Source organism: Argentina anserina, chromosome 1 (assembly GCF_933775445.1).
Source record: "Argentina anserina chromosome 1, drPotAnse1.1, whole genome shotgun sequence".
Lineage (NCBI taxonomy): Eukaryota > Viridiplantae > Streptophyta > Magnoliopsida > Rosales > Rosaceae > Argentina > Argentina anserina.
In genome coordinates, this window is record NC_065872.1 from 24125944 (window position 1) to 24146170 (window position 20227).

Below are 20227 nucleotides of genomic sequence, written 5' to 3' on the forward strand. Positions count from 1 at the left end.
AGCATGTTTTCAGGCAGTTTATCGAGCAAAGGACGTGGATGAAAGTTCGGTTCTAAAAAGTATAGATTCAGGAAGAAATCTTCCAAGCCAAAATCTTATGAAGAAAAAAAAATCATCTCCTAAAAAGAGATTTTTTTAGAAAGAAAAAACCAAAGCACAATAATTCTTCCAAAGATGTAAAGACATGCAGATGCTGACTCTGTAAAGCTAAAGGCCACTACGCTAATGAATGTCCTAAGAAAGATAAAATGACTACTAAGACTTTAATGGTTGAATATGAAGCCATAGAATATGCGAACCTAGCTAAAAGGGTTTGAAGTAGCCTATTCTGATGAAACGACTCCATATACTCTCTCGAATACCCATCAGACAATGAGACATATAGCAATTCATAAGATTCTTCTTAAAAAGATAAAGATATGGGATATCGACCTACATTTTTGTTACAAGTCCAAAATTGGAAACAAGAGGAAACTGATATTATCAATATTTTTTGTCCAAAACCAAGAGCATTTACATGTGACTATTGTAAATGTAAAGATGACATCACAGTACCTATGAATTGTGAGAGAACATGAGAGACATATCATAAGGAATGCTTCATCACAGAGCTAAGAAGAACGACAGGAGAAAATGATGCTCATACCTTTGTTGATCAAGAATATGAGATGTTCTATGAGCAGAAAAAAGAGCAAATCCTCAAGCAGAGTCTTAGAAATGATATTGAAAAAATGAAGATAGTAACTTCCTTAAGTAATTCTATATCAACAGAAGTGGAAGAGTCTTCCACACAAGAAGAAGAAATGATAATTAATCTTTTTATCAAAATATCTGGTGATTCACCAAAACCATTCAAACAAGTCCAGACAAGTGGTTATAGCAACTACATAACCATATGACTGAAGTTTCCGAATTACAAGAAATATCATCTACATGCATTTGTAGATAGTGGATCAGGATACAGTCTAGCAATGAGATATGTTATTCCTAAAGAATATTGGGAGCAAGCTGACAAACCAGTTACAAAAATTGGAATGGGAAACAATAAGATAAACATGAACATCTTCGCTAAGAATGTTAAAATTTCCTTGGGAGGAGGAATGTTTATTGTTAAGCAATATTGGCAGTGTGAAGCTCATGAAGCTGATTTTGTTGATTGGAAATGATTTTCTCCTTCAACAAATTGTAACTCAAACTCCAGCCATACTCGGGTTTGAGAAATATAACAAGTTCTACTGGGAATCCAGACTTATAGTTGCAGTCAGAATCACAGGAGAAGGCTTCACAGAGCAATATCAGAGATCACAAGTCAAGAGTGGTGATCGCAAACCAGTTATGAACCAGAATTTCAACCAGTTTTGTTATTAAAAGATCAACTAAAGGAGCATCAGGAAATAATAACAGTTGAAACGAGTTCATAAGACTTGGAAGATTCAGAATCAGAGGAAAATCCTCAAAGTTCTGATAATGAGAGTTCAAGCTCCGATGGAGAAGAAGATTTCATCTTGGAACACAACCTTAAGGTATATTCCACAAGGTTGAACATAAGAAGATTCCTACCCTTACGGAGATTGAGAATTTACTGAAATTTGTCATCAGTGAAGACCCTCAATTATTTAGGGAAAAAGATCCAGTATATTGTGAACTAAAGATGCATGATGCAAATGCTATTTGCCATGTGAAAGCTATTACACATTACAGAGAGTAAGATAGAAAATAAATTGAAAGCCAGATTCAAGAACTTTTTGAAAAGAAGTTAATCAGGCCGTCCAATAGTCTTCATCATGCTCCAACTTCCCTTATAAGAAATCATACAGAACAAATAAGAGGAAAAACTAGAATGGTGATAGATTATAGAGATGTGAACAAGAAGACCATCAAGGATGGATATCAGACAGCTCAAGTGAGAGTCCTCATCAACGGACTTAAAGGAGCAAGAATCTTCTCCAAGTTTGATGCAAAATCAAGTTTCTGGCAAGTCAAAATGCATCTTGATTCCATACCTTTAACTGCTTTTGGAACTCCTCAAGGACACTATGAATGGCTAGTCATGCCATTTGGGTTAAGCTCCTTCCATTTTTAAAGAAAGATGGATAATATATTCAAGCCTTATGCAAATTTCTGCATAGTCTATATTGATGGCATTCTGGTTTTCTTCAAGAATATGAATGAACATCTAAAACACCTTGAGCAAATTTGCAAGCTTATTGTCCATAAAGGAATCATCCTAGGACAAAAGAAAATTCATCTTATCAAATGTGAAATAGATTTCCTCGGCATACATGTTAAGAATGGAGAGATTCATCTCTAAGACCATTTCGTCAAAAAGATTAGCCAGTTTCCAAACAACATCCCAGACGCAGAGTCTTTACAAGACTTTTTTGGAGTTGCTAATTTTGCAAGAGATTTTATTCCTCAAGTCAGTGGTCTCACTACTCTTCTCTCTCCCAAAACCCAAAACAAGTTCTAAAAAGAAATGGTCTTTCAAGACAGATGATAGCAACACTGTCAAGAAAATTAAAAAGCTAATGAAGAATCTTCCACCCCTACAATTACCAAAAGAAGGTGATATGATCATTTTGCAAACTGATGCAAATAATTACTAGTGGGCAGGAGTAGTCTTAGTTGTTGCCCCAGATACAAGTCATGTAAAGATTTGTAAATTCATGTTAGGAAAGTTTAATCCAGCTGAATAAAAAGTTTCCACTGGAGACAAGGAAGTCCTTGCCCTGATCAAATTCATTAAGGGTGTACAAGAATTCTTAGGAGATAAAATTATGGTCCGATCAGATAATAAGAGAGTAAAAAACTTCAAGAATTATAAATTAACTGATGCCGCTGATAGAGGAAGAGTCCTTAGGTGACAAATGTTTTTATCTCAATATGATTATGATGTTGAAATAATTGCAGGAGACAAAAACTACTTGACAGACGCCCTTACAAGAGAAATGACAATGTTCCAAAGAGAATGACGTAACCCCAGAAGCAAGAGACTGGATCCAGAAGAAGAGTCTGAACCAAATAAGAAGACTCTATCTGAAAGATACAAGACTGGAGACAAAACTGTTGGACTGTTACATGATGGACGTCATTACCAGTATATAGTCTCATACGATGATGCTGAATCAAGCAAACCAGCTGGAAAACAGAAGCCAAAACCAATGAAGAATTGGGACAAGCAATTGGATGATAAATCCACATCAAAAGAAGAAGCTCAATCGGCAACCTCTGAAGATAAGAAGAAACTCTTAAATGAGTTCTTGCTGCATTCTAAGCCAGCCACAACTGTTCAATCGAAGGGTAAATGATTGACTAGCCCGTCTCAAACGGCAAACGGTAAAGGCAGACCAAGTCCGTTTGTGGTTGATGCCTTGCCAAAATGCAAAAGAATCCCTTTTAGAACAAGCAAGCTTCTTGAAGTCACTGGAATAAAGAAGATTTTCCACCAGCATTTGAAGGTTTTCAACAAACCAGTTTTCAGAACTGAAAGGGTATTATCCTTTAAACATAAAATTATTATTGATAATGTTTTGTATGCCTTCCGTGATGATAATGAATTTCATATGCTTTAAGCCCTTGAAGTTTTAACAGAAGAATTGTATGGATCTCATACTAAAGACAAGAAGATTGCTACTGAAGAATGTCAAGTTCCAAAGGTAATATTCCTTGAAAATCTTGAGAGTGCCAAGCTTCCTATCTTAGCATTAAGAGAAGATAAGTGGTATAAATTTCATAACATTTTAGGAGATTACAGGAAGAGATCTTCTCTTCACGAAACTCTATCAATAGTTCTTGGCCAATATTATGGGAGGTATTTAGTTGATGTTCAAGCAGAACATCCCCAAAATCACAAAATGTAGCTTTTGGAAAATGGCTTTGTTCACAATATCTAGACAAAATCAAATGAAGATCTGAAAGGATTCTCTGAAATAATTTCTGGAGCAGTTAAGCATATCAGACCCGACAGTTGCATTCTGAGATTAAAATTCATGTCCACACCAGCAGAATGGACAATAATCAACAAAGAGATAAATTACATTTCTGCTTATCATTATGTCAGATTGATTCAGAGTTCAACAAAGAGGTCTTAAGTCACAGAGAACAATGGTAAGCCTAATCAAAGTATTCCATGGATGAAAGCCATGACCATTGCCAGCATGAGGAAGATAGTTCCGAGAGACAGAAGCTCAAGCCTTCTAGCAAGCGGGGAGAAGATAATGGTCACTTGTTACAACCATCCTCCACCAAATAATAAAGACTTCTTTACATTTTGAGGAAGAAAAGAGGTTGATTGCACTCTGGCCACCACCAAATGGCTAGAAACAGAAGAAAAACATAAGATTACTATCTATGATTCAGATCTTGAATCCGAGATAGAAAATTCATATACTTCAAATGACTCATACGATTTCGATGACGAAACATAGTTTCACATTATCAACCAGATGGAGGGCTGAGTGGATACTGACGCTACAAAACAATCAATTTACTTTAGGAGTTAAGTAAAATTATTCAAGCTAAAGAGGAATCCTCTTGTCTACCATTTACTTTTGTGTGCCACTGTTTTTATTTCAGTTTGAAATCTTAGTTGAAGTTCGGAGTCTATGTAAGGAGCTCGGTACGAGAAAGGAGAGATCAGGCGAACTTGGCATTGAAGTTCTCACTACTTTTCGGAAAGAAAAGAGTCAGTCTACTAAGAGTTCTAGTATAGTGAATGTATAGTATAGTTTGAGTGTGAGTATACTTACTACTGTGTGAAGTATCCTTCAGCTAGAATCATCTGATGTGGTGTGATTTCTCTGCAAATAAGTTTGTTTTCATTTCAAGTCATGTGTAACTAAACAACTTTATATGTTTACCCTAGAGTTGAGGCTCTGGGTTTTAGTTTGTACTAATGTTGAAATAAATAAACTATATTGTGAGCCCATAACGCCATCTATATGTTTATACCCTTAAGTCCCTAGATGTCCGACTACCGCTTAAGAGTGCATCTTAAGATAATTTGGAAAATTACTCAGCCCCCAAGTGGCGGTCTACCACCTAAGAGTGGAGCATGAGTGTTGTTGTTTAAAAAAAAAGGTTAAAAAACTTATGTTAGTTTTCCTTTAATCCTGGTATTTCTAACAGTCTGTCTCAACATTTTCCTGGTTTAGTCAGCAATGATTCCGCCAAGTCCAAGTAACCGTAGACAAGCGGTCGTTAGGTGAAATTTTTTGGCATGTTATAAGATAGTTCTTTTTCAGGGAGTGTGATAATTGATAGGATTACCTAAGTAAAACAAAATTGTTAATTTTAACGGAGCCGTTAGCTCTAGACACCAACTTGATATTAAAGTAGAAATGTGAGACACTAATCAAAAATGTCAATTTACCCCCCAAATTTAGTCATAATTGTCAGTTTGCACCCCGAACTTGCATTTGAGTCAATTTACCTCCTAAACTTGGTAAAACGTTTCTGATTTGCACCCCATCCGTTAAATTTAATGTTTTTCATCTAATTTTAAGTCACATATTATGCATTTGAGGGGCAATATTCTTATTATATATTTATTCATATTTAACAATGAAATAAATTAATAAAATTACTTAAGAGAAACATCAGCTACTATGTTTTTTTGTTTTTTTTCGAAACATGTTATTAATTTATATATTTATTATTTTACGTGATATGGTATGTTAAAATATATTAGAAAAATATAAATAAATACATAGAAAATTAAAAATAAATCTGACATATAAAAATATATATATATATATATATATATATATATACACAACACACTATATTTGAATGAGTGTGTATGTTGAATATATAATTCGAAGTAGAGGTAAGTATGTAGAAGAAATATGTAAATAAATAATTTGATTAAAAAAATAATTGTCATTTTAAATAATTTTTTTATTTTTGAAGAAAAAAATAAAATAAAATGACAACATTACCCCTCATGTGCATGACATGTGACACAAAATTAGATAGAAACAGTTAAATTTAACGTATGGGTGCAAATCGACAATTTTTACCAAGTTTAGGAGGTAAATTGACTCAAATGCAAGTTCGGAGTGCAAATTGACAATTTTAGCCAAATTTATGGTGTATTTTGGCAATTTTGCCAAAATTTTATAAAAGTCAAACTCCAAAATGCATATTTTTCAAAAGGTTGGATATGTTTCTAGAGAATTATTAATCTACAATTGTGTGTGTCTTAGCCTTATTAGGTTTTCTGTTAGAGATAGACTCGCATCTCTGTAATAGATTAGGACTCTGAATCCTGCAGGATTCAGGTGATGTAATGCCTATATATAAGCCTCTATATCATTAAATAATACACAATTTTTCATCGTGCATCAAGATACTGTTTTTATGATTTTCTCTAAAAATATATATAAAGTGAGAAGTCACCTTTAAAATTGTCAATACAGAGCGTCATATAAAGTGATAATTCAGCTTTAAACATGTACATTTGCCCATTTGGTGATGCTAATGCCATTTGGTGTGTAATAGAAGCCAAACGAAGTCGTCATGGGTGATGAAAAGGACCAACGCTAATGGGGTTGTGGCTCATGTATGAGGTGACGCATCTCTCCCGTTCAGCAAACTCATATATAGATAGATAAATAATCATCACATCTATCAATTCAATCCGCATTAGTTCACTCATGGCAAATCAGAATCTGAACGGGCGGGTAGCCATTGTCACCGGCGGCTCCCGTGGCATCGACCGTGAAATAGCAATCCACCTGCACTCCCTTGGCGCGAGAGTCATCATCAACTACGCTTCAAGTTCGAAGCAGGCAGAAGAACTGGCCTCCCAGCTCAACACCAACAGCTCAGAGCTATCCGCCATCGCTGTCAAAGCAGATGTCTCAGACCCAGATGAGGTCAAGCTCCTCTTTGACAAGGCCGAGCAGGAAATGGGCCAGGTCCATGTCCTGGTCAACTCCGCCGGCGTCTTGGATCCCAAGTACCCTTCTCTCGCCGACACCACCGTCGACGACTGGGACAAGACCTTCAGTATTAACACCAAAGGAGCCTTCTTGGTTTGCAGAGAAGCCGCCAACAGACTCGCTCGCGGCGGCGCCAGAAGAATTATCATGATCACCACCTCCGCTGTCGGGGGACTTATGCCCGGTTACGCCGCCTATGCTGCCTCCAAGGCCGCCGTGGAAACCATTACCAAAATTGTGGCCAAGGAGCTGAAGGGTACCGGCATCACTGCCAACTGTGTCGCTCCTGGCCCCGTCGCCACCGAGCTCTTCTTCGCAGGAAAAAGTGAGGAAACCATGAACAAGATGAAGGATGCTTGCCCTCTTGGCCGCCTTGGTCAGCCCCAAGATGTGTCTCCGGTTGTTGGGTTTCTTGCTGGAGATGCAGGGCAGTGGATCAACGGTCAGGTTCTTAGGGTCAATGGCGGATCTGTCATCGTCTGATATATTTTCTCTGTTCACTTCCATAGTTCCATTTCCATCTCTGTTTGTTTCAATCCTTGCTTAGGTAGATTCTGTGATTTCAATACTTGCCTAAATATGTTCTATGATTTCATTCTACCGGTATTTTTCAGTAAAACTAATTTGATGGATTCAAAGAAATGGAGAAATGGATTCAAACTAGTTTGATGTGTTCTTCAATTATAAACACGTTCGTTCAATCCATACGCAAATTATTTCATAAATACCGATCAGTTGTTACACACACAAAAGAAACATGTTGAACTGTTGAAACCGAAATACACACTCTCTTTCGAAAAGAATTGAACTAATTCATTAGCAAGGCACCATCGGCTTAGAGTTGAACAAGACGCTCGATCATCTTGTTTGCCTTCTTGCTCAGCTGGTATCACGATATCAACAAGCCACACACAACCAGCGAAACCAGCCGTCATTTGCATCACCTTTGTACTGGAAGAATTTGGACAAGTCTTCGGTGAGCCTGTCCACACTGGTCAGCCATTTCTCAACTTCAGCTCTCATTGCTACTTGGCCCCTCTGCTTGGCATGCTTAATGGCTTGGCGCACCATGTCTCTCGCGACCTTGAGCTTGGCCACTTGTTTCAACAGATTCTCGATGTTTGTCTTGTAGCTGAGAATGTAAGCAAGGTAGATGTCCAAGTATTTGGTGACCACATGGTCGCTGCAGGCAAGAAGGTACTTGGCCAAGTACTGCCCAACTGTGGGTTTGATGGGAGCGACCAGTTGATCAACAAAGCACTCGACAACCACAAATGTAAGGAAGCCAGCAGCCAAGGGCAGAAGGGTTGCAACAACCTTGTAGGTTAGACCTTCAACTAATGAATCCATCTATTGTTAGTTCAATTTTGGACATATCAGATATTATATGATATCATGCTTAATGTCATAATCTATTTCTACATGGAAACAAAGACAATATCAAATCTAGTTCCTAATAATATCGTGTATTATATAATTATGATAATGAATCTTATTCTAAGTCTAGAAGCAAGACTACATATCAGTATTGAATCATAAATCTAAATAAGATGACTTAACTCACAAGATATCATTAATGGAATGACTCTTAAGGGTTAAAGATTCTCTACATATATATGGTAAAAGTCTCCATGTTATCACTACAAGTTATTGTGTGAGTTTTTGTCAATTGAGAAAGCAAAAGAGTAGTGACTAACAAAAGACCTTGCCTAGCACTATGTATTCTCATATTAAGGAGTAATGTGTTAAAGATGAGTATGCTAATGTGAAACAACATAGCACACCAACAAAGAAGTCATACCAACAATAGCACACAATCATTGACATACAAGCACAACAACACACAATTCTTGACATACAAGCACAACAACACACAATTCTTGACATACAAGCCTACAAATATTTATCATTGACAACAATATCAATGTGTTCAATGCATCAATAAATTCTCAATTGTATATTGGTAGAATAGTTGTACTATCATCTCTATTTAAGAGCATCACCATAAGTTTGTAATAGATAGTTGAATATCAAGTATATACACCAATTTTGGTTTTAATCTCTCTTGATTTCATCTAGTTTAATTCAATGGATCACGGTGTTGTTGTTCATGAAGATTGTAAGTTTTCTTAATTTATCACTAAAGATACGATTAGATTGGTATGCATATGATCTTTGGTTTTATACTCAAATAATGTAATTTGATTTACATCTACAGCTCTCATTTATTTGATCTAACAAGATGCTTAATACTGAAGATGATCCAGAACCAGATCGATCAGGTATACTATATATGCTCCAGCTGATGCATTATATTATAAGGGAGAGAAGACTTGAGTGAATCTTCGATGAACAAGCAACAATAGCTGAGTCAATCAGTTAAGAAAGAGTGAAAGACATGGTTATTGTGTTTAATATAGAGTATACCATTGTGATTGTTGACAGTATGACCCGGATACTGATCCGAATCAATACGGTTTGAATGAGACTTCACATTGCCTCTGGCCTATTTATGAGCTACTCTATAAACTACTACCACAGTTGGGTGTTTTGGCAATTTGCATACTAACTCAATTAGCACCAGAATTATGATCTTATTGTTTTTTAAAAGCAGTAACTAGTAATATGATTCACATATCTCAAAGACTTGAATTGATATGAATTATTTAAAGTTAATCAACCATTTATGTCAGATTTGAACAAGAAACGTGCTTCTTCTGTGATATCAAACAACTATTTAGTTTTGCTTTCGATTTGGTTAGGTACTTGATGCAGTGCAGTTATAGTAATTGATTAGAGATGATGAAATAATGCAAAATTTGGTTCGTTATCTTTAAGTCAAGTAATTCACAACCCTGTTTCGAAAACGAAAAATTATCAAAATATAAATGTTATAATGTGACGTGGCAAATTAATACATATACTCAAAGTGGGTGAAATTTGATTCATATGTACTAGTAAGTAGTGTACGTCCAAGTAAAATGAAGAAATTTAGACTTTTTTCACCGTACCTAGGGGAATTTGGTGATACAAGTATGACAATGAAGCTAAGGCCGAAGCTGCTCAATGTCGGGCCATCTCGGCATCGTCTCCACAAGGGGCGCCAACAACACCACGGCATACAGTGGTGCCGCCGCCGGCCTCTGTCCCATTTTCAGGGGCGGTGCCAACGTTGCTAGGTCCAGGAGCTTGTCTTCCACGCCCGTATTTCAAGACATCCAACCGTGCCGGTACATTGCAGCGGGTATGTTTGATCTCGTCACTTTAGCAATATCTACAAAGCCGTCGGGCATTGAATCCGCGACTTTCTAGAGGTCGATAATGCGTTGCACTTCTAACTCACTTTGAGCAGTGCGGGGATCATAATGAGACATAGTGGGGACACACCACGTCAATTCCTGACATTTATTTGGAATGATAACATTCTCATCTCCCCCTAACGACAGGAAGCATGTCTCATCAAAGTGACAATCTGCAAATCTTGTAGTAAAGAGATATCAAGTGGTTGGTTCTAAGTAGCGGACAATCGTTGCAGAATTATATCCAACATAGATACCTAGTCGTCTCTGAGGACCCATCTTAGTACGCAGTGGAGGCGCAATAGGCACATAGACGGTGCAACCAAATATGCGGAAGTGTGAAATATTGGGTTCGTAACCAGTTACCATCTGGTACGCACTAAACGCTTTGTTAGCCGCAGGTCTGAAATGAATAAGTGTCGCTACATGCAACACTGCATATCCCCACGCAGAGACCGGTAGGTTAGTACCCATAACCATTGCCTGAGCAACAAGCTGAATATGCTTGATGGTAGCCTCTGCTAGACCGTTCTGTGAATGAACATGAGGAACGAGATGTTCAACTTCGATCCCAATAGACATGCAGTAATCATCAAAAGTTTTGGAAGTGAATTCTCCAGCATTATCCAAACGAATGGATTTGATAGGATAGTCGGGGTGGTGGGCCCTAAGTTTGATGATCTTAGCTAATAACTTAGAAAATGCAGCATTTCTTGTGGATAGCAAAGCGACGTATGACCAACGCGTCGATGCATCAACCAATACCATAAAATATCTAAAACGTCCGCGTTCTGGTTGAATAGGTCCACACATGTCACCTTGGATACGTTGTAAGAATGGAATGTTCTCAATCGAAGCCATAACAAAAGGACTTTCTTGAAATTTAGCAAGAGAACAAGCTTTGCAAAACGAGCGATGGGCATCAGAAATTACCATAGAGGCATTAGAAAGCACGGGAGGCATCATAAGATCCTGTGAAGGAGGGGATTCCGCCACTGACGGCGTGAAAACCGTGGAGCTGCCGAGAGACGCAGGCTCGGCCGTGTGGAGCACGGGTGAGGTGATCCTCCAATCGCTTCTGGGACTTGAAAAATGGATTACCATGTGAATTCTTAAGAATTCTAATCATCATATCACGTCTAGGGTCCCCGAGTCGGGCATGCCAAAGCATATAAGAGTCTAAATCACAAAAATGGGGTTCAACCGCATATGATTCAAAGATTTGAATGGAAGTAAGATACAAACCATTCCCGAGACTCTTCATCTTCTCTAAGATGCAGCACTGGCCTACTTTCTCAGAGGTAACACAAAGATATTCCTCTCCATTCTCAACATAAGTATCGAGGTGAAAACCATTGGCACATATGTCCTTAAAACTTAGCAAGGTGCAGGGAGACTTCGGCGCATAAAGAGCGTCAACGACGTTGAGAGTCGTACCATTAGGCAACTTAAAAGAAGCGGTACCTGTGCCAATCATTGTAGTCATCAAAGAAGTCGAAAACACTAGATTTGTGAACAACTGCCTGTGCCGTAAGACAGTGTGGGTGGTTCCGCAATCAGCTAGACATTCGATTTCGCCGCAGGACATCTACAAAATGAAAATTAAGAGAGTCAGCGACACGGAAACAATTTTATACAATACGTTGTAGGATATTGTAAGACATGGAATCATAACAAAGTGCGAACCCATCGAATGTATCACATGACAATAGTACTAAATTCTTCAATTAAAGAGTTGGGAAACATGGTATTGAAGCAGTGAAATACCAAAAAGTAAACTAGGGTGGTAGAAACCATCCAAAGACGGTGTAGAAACACACAAAAAGAGTGTCAGTGAGTGCATATAACGGACTTGGAGAAAACTGGAAAACCATGTCAAAAGAACTCAAAACCGGGTGAAATTTGGAGTGGAAAACGTGACAGCAAGGACTGCTGCAAATATGCCCGAAAAATGACGAGAAACGAAGAAAAAATCTTCGGAAAACTCGCGGGAAAACCGGCGGCACCGATTGCCAGAAAAACAGTCAACGGGGGCGGAGCTGCAGGTCCGACAAGGGACGCCGGCAGGAACCGGATGATGGCGCCGGAAATGCCGGTAAGTGGCCGGAAAGAGGCCGAACCACCAGCAAAATGCCGGAAAATGTTCCGCAAACACCGGAACAGTAACCGGGTACGGCCAAAGGCCAAACGACGTCATTTTTGACGTTCCATGGTACGTTTTCCAAATTTTGAAGTTCCAAATTCATAATGTAGTGCTATTGGGGTCCCATGTAAACCAAAAACGTCCAATTAAAAAACAACGTGAATTGCACATGTTGATCATCATGCTAAGTGTAAGGTAAATAAAATTCTCAAAGAGATCGTCTTGTAAACAAAAAAATGAGAAATTTTGTTGGATGTTAATCTTTAATACATCACACAAAAAATTCTAATTCCAAAATCAAAAGACTATAACAAAGTCAATGAAAATAACAATGGCGGTCGGCCATAACAATACTTGAAATCATAAAGCTAAAAACGACTAATCAAAGTCGGAAGTATCCATGGTAGTGGCCGGAGGCTTAGCCTTAGAAGCAAAGGGCTCGGGCTTCATGTGGATGTGGTGACTCTCGATCTCAGGGTCCTCATCCACATAATTCTATTTGGCTTGTAGAAACTTCTTGTAGGCGGAGTATGCCTTGACCATCTCTTTGCTAGCGCTGCAATCGTGATTAAAGTGCTTGAATGAGCCACATTTGAAGCATGGAGACTTGCCATTACTGGAATTGGAGGCATGAGGAGGCACATGGGCTCCTTGAGGTTTGGGACAGGGACGACCTCCCCCGGAGTGTGCCGCGCCGCCACCATCACGAGTCCATGTATTGTACTTGGGCCGAGACCAGCCTTGTTGCCTCCCACCACGAGAGTTGTTGTTTTGGTGCTGGTATGGAGCATTCCTGGATTGTGGCGTAGAAATCTTTTTAGTGTCAATAGGTCTATTGTTATTGTTGAGGAGGATCTCAGAATGCCTCTCCTTCTTAGCCAAGAGCTCCATTAAATTGGCGAAAGACCGGATCTTCCCTTCCTCTACATGAGTGCGGTACGTATGAGCTTGAACCTCATAGTTGATTGGAAACATGTCCATTGTCTTATTGAGAATATCTAGGTCAGTCTTGATGACACCAATGGTGCCAAGATCGGATTGTAGACACAACATATCCTGATTGAAGTCATCCACTCTATTATAGTCCAATAAACGGATGTTATCCCATCTAACGGTCAATTCAAGGAGAAGTTTATCATGAACGTTGTTGTACCGCAAGCGTAGTTTGTCCCATAATTCTTTAGGATCTGTTACGTTCAAGTATTGCCTCTTAAGAGTTGCATGGATGTGACATCTCATGAAGACGAGAGCTTGAGTCTTGGCTATGGGTGGGAAATCAGTAGGAGGGTCGGCAAACATGCATTCGATCCCTCGGCTCTCGAAAGCGAGCTCCATGTCCGAAACCCAACGGTGGTATTCCTTGCCTTCTAGATCAAGAAGGCCAAATTTCGGTCGAGATGGCGATGACATCGACAAAAATGAATACAAAATTGATTAGATTCAAGTATAATATGGTCACAAGAAAAATCGATGTAAACGACGATACTCACGATCGCACCTAAAACAACGGTGCACTCAGGCGACCACACGAAAATCGATTAACTTCCATTTTCAAAACAATCATGACTCCCCTAGGACCGTCACACAAAAAACATCGACCAAGAGGGGAAACTCATCCCTCTATAGTCTCACCGGCGTTATAAGAAAGGCCGGAATGAAGACAAAAAGAAGGCTAATAACGCCCGATATAATATATCTATATGTTCAAAAGTGGGAACGTTAATGAAAAATTTACCTTTGAAGGTGGTGGAGAAGACGGGAGTAGTTTCTCTTGAGCGAAGATTTTGCTTGTGAAGTTCACGTTTCTTGCGTGGATATGCGGGGAGAGCAATCTTGAATGCTTTGATGTGGGGTCTTGCGGGGTAAAAAGATGATTTTGCGGAGCGAATGCGGAAGAGACCCTGCGGAGCTACGGGGCTGCGTGCAAGGGCTGCAGGCAGGGGCAGGGGCTGCAAGGGGGGGGGGGTTTGCATGGGTGGTTGCAGGCAGGGGCAGAGGCAGAGGTTGCAGGGGTTGTCGCTGATGGGAAGGTTGCCGGAGACCGGAGACGAAGGCTGCTGGCGGGAGAGAAACAAAAAAATCTAGGGCTCTAAAAGTTTAGCATTTTAGGACAAATTGCGTGATAACGTGATGCATGATGAAATAAATGTATATTATTGAATTATAGAGAGGCTATATATATGTATTACAAAACCACAATCCCGTAGGATTCAGAATCCTAATTATTACAATGATACTAATCTATCTCTTAACAGGAAACCTATTAGACTAAGACACGCATAATGAAATAATAATTCTAACTGAACACATAATAAATATTTCAAAACCGATGCAGATCCGATGAGTGAAAAGCCGATGCAGCGTACCGGAAAGTTGGACGGAAACATGAAAGGAGTTTTCTTTTTGCAATTTTACGCATTTTGGGTGTGTAGGTAGTTTAGAGCTTACACAAAGGGACATAATATCTTCTTCCTCTTCTTTTGTTTGTATCGGAAGAAAGCAAGAAAGAACGAGAGAACGTTCTAAGGTTGGTTTGAATCGGAAGGAGATATTTGAGAGAGCCAAATCTGGAGCCTGCCGAAGGTAAGCAGATCCGTTACAGATCGCCTTCCTCGGCTGAACTGCTCGAGTCTCAGACTAATTCTCCGCCGTCCGATCAGATGCTGAAGCGCTCCGGCCGAGGGAGCACTGACTCCCTCCCTGACAAGCTCTACAAGTACCGCAGTCTCCTCCTCCTCATCTCCGTCCCTCTTCTCCTCTTGACCTTCGTCTTCTACGTCATGCCCTCCCAGACTCAGATTCACTCCTCCATTCCCTCCAAGACCTCCTACGCCGTCATCTTCGACGCCGGAAGCTCCGGCAGCCGCGTCCACGTCTTCTCCTTTGACCACAACCTCAATCTCCTCCCCATCGGTAAGGATCTCGAGCTCTTCATTCAGACCAAGCCCGGTCTCAGCTTCTACGCCTCCAACCCTCGCAGTGCCGCCCAGTCACTCACAGATCTCCTCCAGAAGGCCGAGGCCGCCGTTCCCAAGGACCTCCGTCCCTTCACTCCCGTCCGCGTCGGCGCTACTGCCGGCCTCCGTGCCCTCGGTGCGGATGCTTCCGATCGCATTCTCCGGGCCGTCAGGGATTTGCTCAAACAGTCCAGCTCCCTCATCTCCCGATCCGATTCCGTTACTGTCATCGACGGAACTCAGGAGGGCTCGTTCCAGTGGGTGCGTCCTTTTCTTTCCTATGTTGTTCCGTTTCATCAAACTCGACTTGACTTGGCTTAGTTTTCAGGTCACTATCAACTATCTTCTCGGCAATTTGGGGAAGCAATACTCTGATACTGTTGGGGTGGTTGATCTCGGCGGCGGATCTGTTCAAATGGCTTACGCTATCTCCGACGCTGATGCTGCAAAGGCGCCTAGGCTTTCCGACGGCGAGGATGTATATGTAAGGAAAATGTCTCTTAAAGGAACAAATTATAACCTCTACGTTCACAGGTGCATTGTCTCTTCCGTGATCTCACTCTCATATGAACAACAACTTTGATATAATAGCTTTCCTGGGCTAATGCTTTTTGTACAGTTATCTGCATTACGGGTTACTGGCGGCTCGAGCTGAGATTTTAAAGGCTTCTGATGTTTCTGGCAACCCCTGTATTTTAGAGGGTTATGATGGTATGTTGAGTTGCCTTCCATGTCTGTGCTTTTGCAAATCCTTAGATCATTCTTTACCCGAAAGCATATTGTATTTACCAATGTTTCATCTCTGGAACCTCATCACTGTACAAGCTGAGAGACCGGGATTGTGTTTTCTCTTTCTGTATGAGGATTAGTCATTGATAGGTTTAAAATCTCTGCTCAGGTTTTTACAAATATGGAGGAGAAACTTTTAAAGCTTCCTCATCTGGATCAAGCCTAGAGGGTTGCAGGAGAGTAATTCTGAAGGCACTTAAAGTAAATGAAGAGACATGTACACACATGAAATGCACATTTGGCGGGGTGTGGAATGGTGGAGGAGGGGATGGACAAAGGAACCTTTTTGTTGCCTCATTTTTCTTTGACAGAGCTGCGGAGGTACTTAATCGACATTGTTCTTTTGATTTTTGCTTCAAGTGTCTGAAAAGACTTATAATTTATTTGAGTGACAACTTAATGTATATTTATACGTAATACATTTGCAGGCTGGATTTGTTAACGCAAAAGAACCTGTTGCCAAAGTTCACCCTGGAGACTTTGAGGAGGCAGCTAAGCGTGCTTGTCAAACTAAACTGGAGGATGCCAAATCCACATATCCACAAGTTGAAGAGGACAACCTGCCTTACTTGTGCATGGATCTTGTCTACCAGTTTACATTGCTTGTAGATGGATTTGGTAGGTTTTTAATTGGGGTTTTAGTCAGTTGATACTTCAACATTTCATCTATTCCAATTAATCTTGTGTTTTGATGCTAATGCATGGAAACTGCTGGCTTTGCTTATATTGGACAGGTTTAAATCCATGGCAAGAGATTACGTTGGTGAAGAAAGTTAAATATAACAATGCCTTGGTTGAAGCAGCATGGCCACTAGGCAGTGCCATAGAGGCGGTTTCCACATTAAAATGACAGCTTGCAGATCACACTGGGTTGAAAAATACAGTGAGTCTTTGATTATATTGGCATCTGCAGTGTTTGAGCTCCATTCCTTTTTTTGGTAATGCTCAGAAGCCAACCTCAGTTATTGATACTGGGTCGAATTGAAATTGCATTTGGTCTCTATTTTGGGAATAACGAGTATAGTTTAATTTATCCCTATTTGTAAGTAGTCTGACTATCAATTCTTGAGGTTATAGTTTGATTGATTAGTTCTGAAGTTTTGGCGGCGGAGTAAACATAATAGTCATTCATCTATGCTGAGTTATTACATTCATTCTGTTTTCTGTCCAGAAGTATGGTACCTGGAATTACCAGCATAAAGGAATGATGTCACACAACTATTGACTTGTGCCTGTTATAATGATATTTCTGCTGTTGGAACAAGTACAGACTTATATAGGGATTATTGTTATTATTATTTTTGCGTGGGTAATATGGTAATATAGTGGTACTTTCTAAAGAGAATTATAAAGATTAGTTGAGGACTTCTTTATCAACTGTTTAAAAGACATTTTTGCAAATCAACAGTTAGATTTTTATGTGCTGTTGTCGCGTGTCATGTGAATTAACACCATCATTGTATTATGCCGGGTAGGGTTGGATAACTGGAGTATTAGTGCAACAGTTTTTCAAACTCGGGTAGAATGCGTTACAGGTCCATACCTGTAGCAAGTTTTCATTTTTTAGGGGAATTAACTCAATAATATGAAGGGTCCGTTCATTCATGTTTAAATGTAAAGGGAATGGTTGTATTTCGCATATATACGGAGTGGTTTTTGTATATATTGCGTAGTAGAGCTGTTTTCTTTATGAGATTGATTGTGCGGATATGTTAGGTTACCGTTGAATCTTTTAGGTTTTTGTCAACTGTAATCACTGATTTTTAAGTTAGCACTATAATCGCTTGATTTTAGGTTAGCATTGTAGCCACTAGTTTTTAGGTTTGGCTGGGTGTTTGACATTTTAGTTTTTATGTTCACCACTGTGTTCTCCCCAGGGTTGTAATCTTGAACTCTATTTACTAGTGTGTAGTGTCACGAGCTTACGCTTTTGCTATGCAACTCGTGTGGCCTTAGTAATTCTCTTATGCTAAGTCAGCCTTATTCTCGTAAACGCCCTGCTAGAACAATTGAAAGGTAAAGAAGATCTCTAAAGAGAACTTATATTGACCAAGAAAACTTACAAGTACGCTTGATAGCTTGATTGCTTAATTACTTGATTCCTTGATGGATGAAATGAGAGGAGTGCCTTGCTATTTATAGGCCTCCTCATTCTACTTCACTAGTTTTAGAGAATTCTAGGACTGTGTACATTGTAGAGAATTCTAGAGAACTCTATATAAGTCTACACAAGTCTAAGATGAATCTTGAGTGTTCTAGAGAATTCTGGAGTGGTCTAGTTCCCTTAGCCTCTCCATGGTTCTAGAGAAATCCGGAAATGTCTCAAGGCTTCTTGAGACTTCTATCGCCTTTTAGGATCTTCTATGATCTTCCAAAGTGTTCTGCCATATTCCGGATCCGTCTAGAAGGCTCAAGGTAAAATTTGGTTAAGTTTGGCGGGATGTGACAGTAGGCCACGCTATGCCATGGCTTGTTGTGATTAATTTTAGTCTAATGTTATTGATAATTTCTCCAACTATTCAGGATATTCAAAATTAAAGAATCATCACACAACTATTCAAAGCTAATAGTTCTTATAACATTCCACTTAGTATGTTACAAAGCTAGTAAGAATGGTTGTCGTGGCAGTGGATCATGGAGTATTCAGTTTTCTTGTGGAGTAATCGTGCAATATGCATAAAGTGAATCGGCACATTTTTATGATTATATTGCAGTAAGTCTCGAGATTTGTTGTAGTTCCTTTCTTTTTCAAAATCTTGAAATGACTTCTTCCTTGTAAATGTTCTTTATGGTGTCAAATACAACGAACATGCAGTCACTGATAACCTTAAGTTATATATTAATTAGACAAATTGTTTAAGAGACAGAAATATAAAATTTGAAATGGGAGAACTTAAGCAACTATTTTATGGATATAAGTAGGAAGCAAGTAATGCTGATATTAAAGATGATGTGAGAACTTAAAATCTATTGAAAAAAAAAACTGTTAAAGACAATAATGAGGAAATCGATGTCACTTGTATTAAAATACATATGTAAAAAATAAGTTATCACTATCTACAAACCATTCAAACTAAGTCACTTCGGGTTAAATTCTGCAAGTTAACTGGTCTCAAGTGTATGTTTTTCTTATGTCAATACTTACCTGATAATAAAGCAATTTCCTTATGCACAACAACATTATTATTATTATTATTATTATTATTCTTCTTCTTCTTATTATGAAGCTCTAGTAACAAATTTGAGTGAAGATCAAGAAATGGATGAATATAGTTATTTTAAGAGACGGTGTTAAAAGCTTTTGCACTTACTTTGTGCCAAGTTCTTTCAGTGTTGATCAAGGTCTATTTCACTTTTCTGTTGCTGATGCCACATTTCTGAATGCCTGCAAATCCATGCAAATAACAACTCAAGCTTTCAGCTGACTACAACATGTGTTCATCAAAGCCAAAGCTGTTTTTTAAGCAAGAAATTTTTAAGTAGTGAATATACATATATAGAGGCTCTAACAACATTACAAATTCTTAGTATCATGAGGGAGAAACCAAAATAAAAATCAACTGCCAAATTGAAAGAAAGGAGAAAGCAAGTTTGGCACGTAAAGTTGTTAAAATATGTAATCAAAACGAGCTAGCGACTGAATCCATCTTCTCTCTACGTTCATTTTAATCAGGTTGTACCTGTTACCCCTTGTGCATTCTTCGGTTCAATAAACTTCGTATGCGGACCAATTTCTTTCTTAAAAGGAGAAACTATAACACTATATCGTTCTTCTTACCATTCAAGTAATTTAGTTTACTGTATTTAACATTAGAACTCAAAAGTATAAGCAGTTGATGCCGGTGCGGATTGAGTAACTCAAGAAATAAACTATTGATCATAGAAAATTGTTCTCCCCTTTATTCCTATTATGGCTCCAATTCTCAGGTCCTAGATAAACAATTCAAGATCAACTACACAGTATTGCAGGTCTCCCTTGAATTTGGATCCTAAATTTATCATACACTCACCAAAAATTTCATCACAATTCCAATTCTCATCACCTTAAATTTAGAAACTTAAGGAACTTTATTATATATTTATCCAACGTATTGG

General features: G+C 38.9%; 3 protein-coding genes across 3 annotated transcripts; all 3 read left to right on the plus strand.

The window, feature by feature from the left end:
- Window positions 1–1840: 1840 nt before the first annotated feature.
- Window positions 1841–4722, plus strand: LOC126804693 (uncharacterized). The gene is made up of 4 exons (XM_050531982.1): window positions 1841–2061; window positions 2984–3300; window positions 3574–3656; window positions 4576–4722. Exons 1-4 carry the CDS (start codon window positions 1841–1843, stop codon window positions 4720–4722), a joined length of 768 nt encoding a protein of 255 aa, XP_050387939.1.
- A 1934-nt stretch (window positions 4723–6656) lies between these two features.
- LOC126804709 (NADPH-dependent aldehyde reductase-like protein, chloroplastic) lies at window positions 6657–12090 on the plus strand. The gene is made up of 2 exons (XM_050531983.1): window positions 6657–7421; window positions 12034–12090. The coding sequence occupies exons 1-2, from the start codon at window positions 6657–6659 to the stop codon at window positions 12088–12090; spliced, it is 822 nt and encodes a 273-aa protein (XP_050387940.1).
- Window positions 12091–14727: 2637 nt separating this feature from the next.
- LOC126782344 (apyrase 2) lies at window positions 14728–17253 on the plus strand. The gene is made up of 6 exons (XM_050507572.1): window positions 14728–15604; window positions 15672–15877; window positions 15963–16054; window positions 16242–16453; window positions 16561–16750; window positions 16867–17253. Exons 1-6 carry the CDS (start codon window positions 15047–15049, stop codon window positions 16980–16982), a joined length of 1374 nt encoding a protein of 457 aa, XP_050363529.1. The 5' UTR covers window positions 14728–15046; the 3' UTR covers window positions 16983–17253.
- The last annotated feature ends 2974 nt before the right edge of the window (window positions 17254–20227 follow it).

Bases quoted from the DNA above. Each gene is read 5' to 3' on its own strand.
- LOC126782344 (XM_050507572.1), top strand. From the start codon at position 15,047: ATGCTGAAGCGCTCCGGCCGAGGGAGCACTGACTCCCTCCCTGACAAG. The intron at 15,878-15,962 runs GTGCATTGTCTC...CTTTTTGTACAG, and splicing joins TATAACCTCTACGTTCACAG to TTATCTGCATTACGGGTTAC. The intron at 16,751-16,866 runs GTAGGTTTTTAA...TATATTGGACAG, and splicing joins ATTGCTTGTAGATGGATTTG to GTTTAAATCCATGGCAAGAG.
- LOC126804693 (XM_050531982.1), top strand. From the start codon at position 1,841: ATGGTGATAGATTATAGAGATGTGAACAAGAAGACCATCAAGGATGGA. The intron at 3,301-3,573 runs GTAAATGATTGA...ATATGCTTTAAG, and splicing joins CACAACTGTTCAATCGAAGG to CCCTTGAAGTTTTAACAGAA. The intron at 3,657-4,575 runs GTAATATTCCTT...TTTTTATTTCAG, and splicing joins AAGAATGTCAAGTTCCAAAG to TTTGAAATCTTAGTTGAAGT.
- LOC126804709 (XM_050531983.1), top strand. From the start codon at position 6,657: ATGGCAAATCAGAATCTGAACGGGCGGGTAGCCATTGTCACCGGCGGC. The intron at 7,422-12,033 runs GTCTGATATATT...CTAGGGTGGTAG, and splicing joins TCAATGGCGGATCTGTCATC to AAACCATCCAAAGACGGTGT.